This window comes from Macaca fascicularis, chromosome 5, assembly GCF_037993035.2.
Source record: "Macaca fascicularis isolate 582-1 chromosome 5, T2T-MFA8v1.1".
NCBI classification, from domain to species: domain Eukaryota; kingdom Metazoa; phylum Chordata; class Mammalia; order Primates; family Cercopithecidae; genus Macaca; species Macaca fascicularis.
Window position 1 is genome coordinate 6,813,811 of NC_088379.1, and position 11,241 is coordinate 6,825,051.

Here is an 11,241-nt window from a genome sequence, read left to right on the forward strand (position 1 = left end):
CCCGCATATCGCCTCCTTCCTCCCCCACCAACCCCGGGCCGTGTCCTACCAGTCGACCTGTGAATGACCAAGGCAGCAAGAGAGCTAAGGGCCACACAGTGGGAAGGGGTGGGGCCTTGGCTGGTGCCCAGGAGGCCTGAGTGCCCACCAGAGCCACATGCTTAGCACACACTTAGCACAGGCTAAGCACATGATAGCCACAGCACGCCCAGCCTGAAGCTTTCCTTCCTCCCACCTGCACCAGGCCAGTCCCTCTGTGCGGCTGAGCCTGCCCTTTAGCCCCAGGGCTAAACAGAACAGGCCCAGAACAGACTCTGCCAGGGCGCGGACTCGCACAGCAGTGTCATGGTGGCTGAGTGACTTGGTGTCAACTCTAGGTCTCTGTGCCTGCTGGATCACCTAGGACCAGGTGTGACCAGCCCAGCTTTATTCTCTTGTTGAGCAGAACAACAGGTTCCCCCAGGGCTGAAGACAACACTGGGGTGATCACAGGACTCACCACAGCTACCTGTGAAGAAACGGCCCCCCGCCCAACAGCTCTGGGGCAGCCATGGATAGGCAGGTGCTGGCCGTGGCCCACTGGCACATCACTTGGGCTGCTGTCAAAAATCAGAACAGACACCACTTCTCAGCACACGGGCATCCACACTCCACACAGGACAGTTTCCCCTCTCAGGGCTGCCATGAGGAGTCACGCCCTGGCACAGGGACACCCAAGAGCCCCACAGCTCCCTGCAGTCTCCTTTCTAGCCTGAGTCGCTGTTTGTCTTTACCTGTCTGGGCCCGGGAGCCCCTGAGTTTCTAAGCCCTGACCCATTGGCAGTGGTTCCCCAGGTGGCAAGTGACTTGCCAAGGCCACAGGGCCAGGATGGGACGGAAGTGTGGGGCTCCAGCCCAGGGAAGTTTCTGAAGCAGCCCCGCCCCAACCTTGCTGAATGGAGGGCTGAGAAGGGGGTCAGTTCCTCAGGGAGGCAGCCAGAGAAGGGCGACCCCAAGGCTGCTCTTCTCCTGTTTCCCAAGTGTACAGGACAAGGAACAGCTCAGATGGGCCTCCGATGGTGCCTCCTCCAGGCAGTCTTCCTGATGCCCTAAAGAGTGACCAGGCTCTCCTGGAGGGCCCCTAGGGGACTGCAATGTGGGCTGTCCCCCGCGCTGCGCTTAGCCCCCAGAATGTAGTTCCTTGTTCACTCCTGTCTCCCATATTGCTCAGGGCTCCTGGAGGGCAGGCCTGAGCCTTCACTCCTGTCACCAGGGCCTGGCCAGGCACTGGTCTAGGGACAGGCCAACCTGCTCTGTGCACTTCTGAGCCTGTGACATGGGGATCCCTGGGCACAGCTGACCTGAGGTCCATAGTGAGCACAGGCTCCACGGTATGTTCAAATCTCCCCTCCACCCTTCACCAGCCACAGGACGCCAGGTCATCTGCTTAAGCCCTCTATCCTTCGGTTTCCCATCTGAAAAATGGGGCAGCAGCAGAGCCTGCCCCCCAAGGCTGGTAAAGAAGCAAGTGGGCTAATGCCCTAAAAAGATGCCTGGCTCAGGGAGTTTCAGTTAAATAGCCACTCTTGTTGTCACCTGTTGGTATGTTAACTGATGCTCACCCATCTATGTTGGCTGGACGGGGGAGCCAAATAACAGACTCTCGCAGCAGCTGCTACTGGCAGGGACGCTGGGCCCTGCCCTCCCTGTGGCCATTGGGCATGCAGGGCCAGGCCTGCTGTGGCCACATCAGTGACCAGTGACTGGGAGACGGGACGCCCACTGCCCCCAGCTGCAGGTCCAGTGTTGGGGTCTGGGCTCTCAGGCAGCGCCCAGGGCTTGCTCTTCACCACCCCCACACTGGAGACAGAAGCCAAACAAACCACAGCTGCTTCCTGACTCTTCTTATCTGAAACACACACAGTCTTGGACTCTGTCCCTTGCAGGCTGTTCTCATTACCCAGATTGAAACCAAGCTTCCCAGCCCTGGTCTCTGTTCCCCCGAAGCCGTGAGGCTAGGCCCAAATCCCGGGGTCAGGCCCTTGTCCACCCAGAGGCCTCCAAACAAAGCGGAGGAGCACGGTGATCTTTTAAGGAGATGCAAAGACAAACAGGACCCAGGGCTGTGGTGAGATTCTGAGGGCGCGTCCAGTAAGAGCGGTACGTGGGAGTCTCAGTGCACTGCGACCAGAGCAGGGAGGCCCCACGGCCCTGCCAGTGAGGTGACTAGAACAAGAAGGAAACCTGGGCCACTCGAGCGCCTCGTCTCTCACCCGCTGGGTCACTTGGCAAGTCACCTAGACTTAGTGCCTGAGTTTCCCCTCTCAGGACGGCCATGAGGAGTCCCGCTCTGGCACATGGACAAGGCTGGTGTACACAGCAGGAACTCACTATGGATCTGGGGCTTCTGCATGGGCAGGAGGGGCAGTGATGGGCCAGGACTGAGCCCCCTGGCAGCGGCCTCTCTAGCAAAAGTGGAGGCTGACTGAGGCCTGAGTGAGCTGGAGAAGGTGCCCAGAGGCCGGACTCCTCTGGCTTACACCCACCACCCTCACACCACCACCTGGGAACCAACAAGCCTGTCAGCTCTGCCTGTGAACATCAAGGGCCTCAGCTCTGCTCTGAACACCCAGGGCCTCAGTCAGCTCTGCCTGTGAACACCCAGGGCCTCGGTCAGCTCTGCCTGTGAACACCCAGGGCCTGGTCAGCTCTGCCTGTGAACACCCAGGGCCTGGTCAGCTCTGCCTGTGAACACCCAGGGCCTCAGTCAGCTCTGCCTGTGAACACCCAGGACCTCAGTCAGCTCTGCTCTGAACACCCAGGGCCTCAGTCAGCTCTGCCTGTGAACACCCAGGGCCTTAGTCAGCTCTGCCTGTGAACACCCAGGGCCTCAGTCAGCTCTGCCTGTGAACACCCAGGGCCTCAGTCAGCTCTGCCTGTGAACACCCAGGGCCTCAGTCAGCTCTGCCTGTGAACACCAAGGGCCTTATCTCTGCTTGTGAACACCCAGGGCCCCAGCATCCCGCCTCAGGATGGAGGTGAAGGATGCCCGTCCCTTACAAGTCTCCCTCAGGGAGAGGAGAAACTCAGCACCAAAGGCTTCGCCCGCATGTGGCCTCACTCCCGACAGTGTGGCTGTCACCTCTGGCCTGCCACCCTAGTTGGTTACAGAGGGCCCGTGAATTTACTCCACACGTTTGGACGCTGTTGCAAACGGAAGCTGTGAAGTGCTGCAGAGGTCCTGGGAAGAGAAGGACTGCAGAGGGGTGGGGGCACCAGCACCACCTCGAGTGGGTGCCACAGAGGTGACAGGTGCAAGGCTCGAGGACGTGGGTGGCCCCAGCGGACGGATGCCTGTGCACAGCATGGGAGCTGCACAATGCTGAATTGCAGGGGACCTGGAGGGGGGACCTTCCAGGGGTGGCTGGACCCCGTTCCCACCCAGCTATCCCTGAACAGCCCCAGCCTGGGCTTCCCGGCCTGCCCCCTTACCGGTGCCGTCTGCTCTCTCCCGGCTCCTGGTGTGCTGGGCGTGGGGCTCAGCGGGGGCTGCTGCATCTCTAACACCAGGGCCAGGGCCAGCCTGGGGTCCGGGGGCTCGGGGCCTTTCGCTCCTCTCCTGCTCCAACGAGGCTGTGGCATTGAGTCGGGAACGCGCCTGGGGCTGCGGTGCTGGTGGGGGCTGTGGGCAGGAGGGGCCCAGCGGAGCAGTGTCGGAGTCCATCCTGCCTGAAGAAAAGTCAGGGTCAGGCCCACCCAGCACCGGCAGAGCCCGCTCGGGCACTTAGTGTCTGCTGGAGATGGAAAAGCAGAGGGAGGCAGGCGGGAGCTGCCAGACACTCCATACAGGATCTCGTGAACACTCAGCACAGCCCCCATGGGCCAGCCCTGCTTCCAGGGAGGAAACCGCGGGAGGACACTCACCCATGTGACTCTACAGATGGCACGGCACTTACAATCCCAGACCAGCAAGTGCCGAGGCCCGGAGTCCTTGCCTCACTGGGCATGAGCCACACAACCCTGACCTTCCCTCATTCAAGAAATGGGGATGACGATAGCAACACCCAGACACCACCCATGTGGAGCCCGGCTGCAGGGGGCTGAATTGGGCCCCACATCATGTGTCCACCAATGTCTGTGAACATGCACTTATTTGGAAAAACAGGTCTCTGAAGACGTACTTAAGGATCTTAAAATGAGATCAGCCTGGAGTAGGGAAGCCCTGGCTCCAATAGTTGATGGCCTATAGGAAGAGGAGGGTAACAGAGCCATGTGGAGATGGGTGACAGCGGGCAAGGAGCAGGAGGACCACTGGCCACTGCCAGAAGCTGGACAGAGGCGAGGAACTGAGCCTCCCTCAGAGCCTCCGGGAGGGACCCACCCTGCTCACACTTTGACTTCAGACTTCTGCCTCCAGAACCATCACAGAACAAACCTCTGTTGTTTTAAGCCACCAAGTTTGCAGTAGTTTCTTACGGAAGCCCTAGGAAACTACGATGCTGGTACTGAGTAAAGTTAAGTAAATATGAGAGGGGAAGGGAGCTGGGGAGGGGAGAAGAGGGCAGGGGAGAAAAGAGGGGGAGCCAAGCTGGTGGAGCCGGGATTCATACCCAGCTCTGCCGCTCCACAGCCCCCACCCCAGGCCCAAGCCATGGCACCGAAGTCACAGGACTGATGCCCCAGAAATCAACACACGTAGTAAAAAGCAAACTAGGCAAACAGTGCGGTGGGGGCATCAGAAGAGACTAGAGTGCACAGAGATCCTGTGACCCGTGTCACGCCGGAGCAAGGGCTTTATTTTATTCAACAGAGGCCCTCACACGCTGCTTAGCAACATGGAAAAACACCACCATCCCTGTAATGAAGGACAACCACTGGCCACAGACACAGAGCTGAAAGCGTTGCAGGATCCTGAGCCCCGGGACCCAGATGGGGCCCTGGGTGAGAGGCGTTAGGGGTGGGATGCAAACCCCTGACGCTGTTGGACCTTGTACCTGCCGTGTGAGGCAGTGGAAACTCTTCCTCAGATTCCCAAATGACCCTCCCAAGCTCAGGGCCACAGCCATCCTCTGAGGGGCAGAGCAGGGAGAGGCTGGTAAGCAGAGAATCTTGCTCCCAGCCCCAAGCTGCCGCCGCGCTGTGCTCCTGGTTCTGTGCCCACCAGCTGTGTGGTCCTGAGCAGCCCACATCCCTCCCTGCACCTCAGCCTCCTCATCTGAAAATGGGGACAGAGCAACTGTGAGGACCAGTGAGACCAGTCACCATGGGTGGCACGAGGGAGTCCCCCGGCCACCTCTGAACACCCAGTGCTTGGCACGGAGCCGGGTTCCAGGAGGTGCCCAGAGGTCACTTTTGGGGGCAGCCATGACTGGAAGAGTCAGGAGTGGCCCCAGGCTCCCATACACAACAATTTCTGCTCCATTCCCAGCTGCAAATGGGTCCTAAAGATCAGATCCGTGCCGCTCAAGAACTCTGCATATTTCAGTCCACACGGTCCTCCCTTACAGGGACTGAGCCCTCAGCTTAAAACATCCCCCAGGTGCAAACCATGCATGGTCAAGCTTGGGAGCCTGCTCTATCCTGTTTCCAAGTTCCAAGCTCCCGGGAACTGGCACCTTCCACAAAAGCAGTCATTTAACTGCACGTGCAGACCTAAGTGCCCCCTTAGTCAGCTGTGGCAGAGAAATACAGGATTGCAAGTGGAACCCACACGCTGTGGACAAACAGAACCACGGTCCTGCAGGCCACCGGACCACCTGAGACGGTGAAAAGTCAGGTCTTCAAATGACACATGGCCATGTCTACCTTCTCTCCCATGGTTCCCACTGCCCCCAAGTCAGGTGCCACTTTCTCAGAGAGGGAGGGCACCTTTACTGAAGGCTGACCTACGCCAGGGCATCTCTGCCATCAAGACCAATGGCTCTGTTCTCGGTACTTGTCTTTTCTCATGAGTTCCTCGCATGGACCTGGAAGGTAGATCCTATTGTCATCCCAGAGTTATAGATGGGGAAATGTTTTATCTTTCAACCTCACCCCACTTCAGACAGGAACCCAGGTGCAGGGAGCGGAGGGACCTGCTCAAGGTCAAACATCTGCAGGTACCAGAGCTGAAAATCAAATCCAGACCTGCCCAATTCTAACGCTTCTGCAAGCTCATTTCTGAAAACGATGACTCTGAAATCCGACCGCCACTGCATCCTCTCTCCCTGGGCCCAATCACCGCAAAACGCTGGCTACCCTTCAACATCAGCGCACAAACACTGACCTCCACACTTCCCTCTCCCCAGGGCCCTCTTCCTGGAGTGCCTTCCCACCCTCCCCCAGCCTAGACCCTAAGCACCCTTTAAGTCAAGAGCTCCAGCAACACCTCCTTTGTGGGAGCTTCCAAGCTATGTCTCTTCTGAGTCCTTGTCTTCCTCACCTGCTCAGGTAAACATACAGCACTCAGGTGATCACCTCTCCATCAGAGCCCTCCCTCTGCTAGAAGTTACAGCCGGAAGCAACACGGCCTGGGGTCGGTTACCCTTACTAGGGGCCACAGGACCTCACTGTGTCTGTTTCTCTACATGTAAAACGGGGATAGCACCTCCCACATAGGGGTGCTATGGGGATGATGCGTATGATGGAAGAGAAAGCAAATTATTGGGCATTTAAAAAAACCCTAAGCCATTACACCCAGGTGCTAAACAAAGGCACGTTCAGTTGGAAAACACTTCGTAAAAGGAATTTCAGGAAAACAGATTCTAGCTGGCCTATGTACCATGTCACACTGCAGTTTAAAAAAAAAAAAAAACAAAAACAGTTTAAAGTAAAATCTCTGGTTAGCAAGAATGGATGAATACAGGGGGATTAATTTTCAGGTTCCCTGAGGGTCGGCCAAGTCTGGTTTGGATCAAAGGGCTTGTTATTTCAAAACCAGCAAACCCGATCATGGTTGGTCCCAGGGACAATGAAGATCAGAAACGATCTCCTGGTGGAAGGACCTGCTGTCTGGTCCCTCCCTGAGTTTTCCTGAGTGTGGCAGCCACTGTGAGCCCTGAGGGCAGGGGCTGCGGCTTATCCGCTCAGAAGACCTGCTGCCTTGCCTGGCCTATGTTAAGCACTTAATGTATGTGGGCAGAAGCCTGAAGTAGCCTGGCCTAGGGCAGGAGCACCATCCAGGCAATAATGCTGTGGGACCTTAGCAAGTCCCTCCCCCAGATCCCAGCATCCAGGCGTCCCCAGCTACATCTACTCTGTACCCCCAGATCCCTACCTGCACGGTGGGGTGCTCAGCCTCAACTCCCCACTGGTGACCACAGCAATGGCTTAGAAGCCGTCACTGTGTAAGATCCACAAAAGCAAAGTTGCTAGCATTCTTTCCCCATGAGCACTGAGGTGTATTTTTATCCCATCCAAACATAAGGAGTTCAGCGGAGAGGCCGCCACCCGGAGAGGGCTGCAGGGATCATGCATCCACTCAGACCCACAGCAGAATGACCACATGTGGCCTTCTGCCCTAAAGGCTCTGGCCCTCACCCAGGCCGCCCCCATTCTGTTCTCTCTGCGGGGGCAACCCCACCTCCCAAGCCAGCGCCTCAGAAACAGCCCCCGTGGGAAGCCGAGGTGATATTCACGCTCTCTCTGATCAGTGCTTCTGCCTCCAGGGGAGCCACTGGAGATGCCCTCGGGGGTCACACACAATGTCTGTCACGTGGCACTTTCAGCACTGTCCAGAAAGGGGCTGGTTATAAAATCTACACTCCTCCATACGGTGCAATGCTGTGCTGTGCAGCTTGTAAATGTGACCTCGTACATGAACATTTCGAGACAAGGAAAAGGTCGGCATAACACTGTTAAGGCAGGATTTAAAGCATTAGCCAGAGAAGATATTAGCAAGAGTCTGTTTCGGATGAAAACAAAATGTATCTGCAAAAAAAATGGAAGAAAATGCCCCCTAAAAAAGATACTTGCTGTCTCTGGGTAAAGATTATGCGTGGTTTCATTTTATTCTTCTTTTAAACATATTTCCCTAGTTTTCTATAATGAGTGTGTAATGTTTTTGAAATTAAAGCAAATGTTCTTTTAAAACCCATCTGTGACCAAGCCCTAAGGGAGCAGGCCCAGGAGGTCCCGGCCCTGGGAGGTCTGCTCTGGCATGGCCTGACCCAGCCCCCTGGCACAGTGCTGCTCCTCAAGACAAGGGCACAAAGCCCTTGATGGATCCCAGGTACCTATTTTTGCTCAGAGTATTAAGGGCCAAACCAAGGAACATTCCAGCTCTATCCAATGTGGCACACTGACAGAACACAGAGGGATTTGAATTGGGACTGCCCCAAGCAGCAATCATGACAGCCATAGTGGCCAAGCCCCCACCACACACCTGGCACTGGCTCCAGGCCTGGCCTGGATGGGCAGCAGGTGTGGACTAAGGGTAGGTCCATCTTGTGCCAGGCACTGTGCTGGGCCCCCCTGACCTAGAGAAGTCTCGTCCAGGGCCAGCATTGGAACAGCTTCATCTAGATGGGAAGGGTAACACCTAAACAGATACCCACAAAGACGGCACAGAAGGGGGCCCTCACTCCACTGTGGGAAGAGGCAGGCCAGAAATCCTGCAGGAGGCCTCAGCTGAGCCTTCTGGACAAGCAGGCAGGAGCCAGGCAAAGTGGGAGGTGGCTGGGCATTCCAGCAGGGGGTGTGCCCAGGAGTGGAGGCAGCAGAGGGACAGTGAGCCGGCCTTGTGGCCAGGAACATGCAGGTGGCTGGGAAGTGACTGCTGGGGAGAGGACACAGGAGGGAGAGGCTGAGTGAGCAGCGAGGCAGGTCCCTGAGGGCCTGAAGGAATGCTGGCTCAGGAGGCGGACTTGACCCGATAGCCCAGAGGGAAGTGGCAGCTGAAGAACCAGCAGGGCTGTGTGGAGCCAGGCCTGGACTGGGACCAGGGAGGAGCCTGGGGGCCATCCAGGGAGAGGCGAGGGTCCTGAACCAGGGCAGGCATCCGAGTGAGGCTCAGGAGCCAGGAGAGACAAGAGAGAACCAACTGGGAGTGAGGAATGAGGGGCACAGGGGGTGGTCTGGTTTGCGGCTGGGGCTGGCTGGCTGCGGTGGTACCACTTCTGGAGGTAGGGCTGTGGGAGGGGAGGGGGGCATGTAGGCATAAAGCTCCTGACCTATTATGATTCTTATTGCCACCATCATGGATGGGTGTTTGGGGTCTGGCAGTGCAGACATCGCTGGGGGTTGAGACTGAGCTGGGGTCCCCTCTGTGACCAGCCCCAGAAGCCTGTCCAGCCCTGGTCTGGGATGGGCAGGGCAGGCCTAAGTCAGAGACACCCTCCATGCTCTTCCATCCTGGGAAAGAAGGTGAGATGGGGTCTCCCAGCAAACTTTTCCTGTTTCTGCGAAGGGAGGAGGACAAAGGAACAGGCAGGGAAAAGAGGCTGAATACAACGGAGCCTCTATGGGAATCACAGACCCTTCGAGACAGAAGTAAACAGGTGGGGACAGTGGCAAAGGTGGCCTCCGAGCTTCCTGTGGTCTCCCTACCCTGCTGCAGAGAATGGGCAGCCAGCACATGGGGTACCCAGGGCTCAGCTCCTTGAGTGATGGATGCTGGCAGAAGAGAAGGCCCTTTACAAACTGCAAAGCCCTGGGCCAAATGCCAGGGGTCATCGTCCAAGGTGAGGAGAGGCTGGGCTGCTTCTGGAGAGATGGGGCAGAGGCCTCACACCAGGCTCCGCCCTGATCAGCTTCGTGGTCCTGGGCTGGCACCAAACCCTGCTGAGCCTCAGCTTCCTGGGATGCCAAATGGGAACTATAACTTCTCCACCTAAGGCTACCGAGAGGGTTAAATCTGGGTGGTGGCGGGGGGTGGGGGGTTGCACAAATGCGACTTCCTTGGAATTCATAACATCAACTACTAAGTGGGTGAGAGGCCAGGGCGCCATCACATCCAAAAGGGCTGGGCAGGATTCTCCAGAAAGTTTTCGTTGATCAAATAAAAAAACTAATGATCCAGAGGGTGGAGTTCATACGAGGCAGGGTCCAGGGGCCGCCACTGAACACCCTCAACTCTCTACTGAGGGACCCGGAGAGGGAGAGGAACTGCCACGGTGCTCCTAAGTGGGCTGTGGGGATTCAGAGTGACCCCTAAGCTGCCCCGCGGGCGGGCGGGTCCCTCTGGGGGACTGAACTCCCCTTCCCCCCACAACACCTCACGGGGGTCCAGGCGCGTTCTAGCGACCGGGCGGGCACCGAGGGCGGCCGTGGGTCCCGAGACCGCGGGGGAGGGGCATGACGGGGCAACTCGGGGGCGGGGAGGATGGCGCGGGGCGCGGGGAGGGGGCCTGCTCACCGGCCGATCCGCCTCTCGGGCCTGCTGTCCAGCCCGCGGCGGGGTTCCAGACGACAGCGCGCGGGGGCCCGGGGCGCGCCTCCCGAGTGACCCGTTCGGGCCCGGGACAGGGGTCGCCTTGCGCGTTGCAGAGCCGGCGGGATCCGCGGCCCTCCAACTTCGGGGACCTTGCCGGGACTCTGGGACCAGCCACCCATCAGCTCGGAAGGGGAAACTGAGGCTCGAAGCGGGCAGTGCCTCCGGGCTTTGCCCGCCTCCTGCGCGCCACCGCGCCAAGGCCCCAGCCCCGAAGTACTCACCGGCCCGTGAGTGGGCCGCACGCGGCTCCGCGACGCCCTGGGGTCTCTGGGCCGGCAGTAAAGTTGTTCTGGAGCAGCAGAACACACCAAAATCGGGAGACCGACTGCCGCGGCGGAGCAAACTGCACTGGCTGCTGAAGAGCCGGCTAGCGCGGCCCTCGGCACGAGGGGGCGGGGAAGGGGCGGGGCCTTCGGCCGCCCTCCACTCCAGACGCGGTCCCCCGGATGCGGCGCCAGCTCGGCCTGCTGAGTGGTCGGTACAACTGCCAATCACGCCACACCTCCGCCAATCAGGGCACGCCTCGCCTAGCTGCTGCCCGGCACTCTCCCTGCGCGGTTGGGCCCGAGGGGCCAGAGGGCGGGTCTGGCTCGCCCACAGCGAAAGTTTCCGAGCGGACTCGGGCCCTGGCCCCGCCCCCGCCCCGGCCACAGAACGTCCAGTTGCTTAGCGAGGCCACTTGCCTTCTCCTGTAACAGGTGGTTTGGACCCGTGGAGAAGGCTCTGGCTACCTTTCATCCACCACTCCGGCCTCAGCGGCCCCAACTGCAGATTCATTACATTTGCTGTTGCAATATTAACGCACGTCTTGAGCGCCTATTCCGGCGCTGCAAGAGCGTCTAAGGGCTCCC

The 11,241-nt window shown here is 58.6% G+C and overlaps 1 protein-coding gene across 3 annotated transcripts in view; it reads right to left on the reverse strand.

Moving 5' to 3' along the window:
- Window positions 1-10,740, reverse strand: part of WFS1 (wolframin ER transmembrane glycoprotein) — a 36,887-nt gene extending 26,147 nt beyond the window's left edge. Inside the window, exons 1-2 of one of the 3 annotated variants that reach the window (XM_005554443.5) lie at window positions 10,612-10,740; window positions 3,472-3,704 (exon numbers count right to left, since the gene is read on the reverse strand). In XM_005554443.5, the coding sequence (XP_005554500.3) occupies window positions 3,472-3,703 (232 nt within the window). In that variant the 5' untranslated portion in view covers window position 3,704; window positions 10,612-10,740. Of the gene's footprint in view, window positions 1-3,471; window positions 3,709-10,611 lie in introns of all 3 variants that reach the window. The other 2 variants (XM_005554442.5, XM_015450139.4) reach the window with 2 other exon arrangements.
- Window positions 10,741-11,241: the final 501 nt, after the last annotated feature.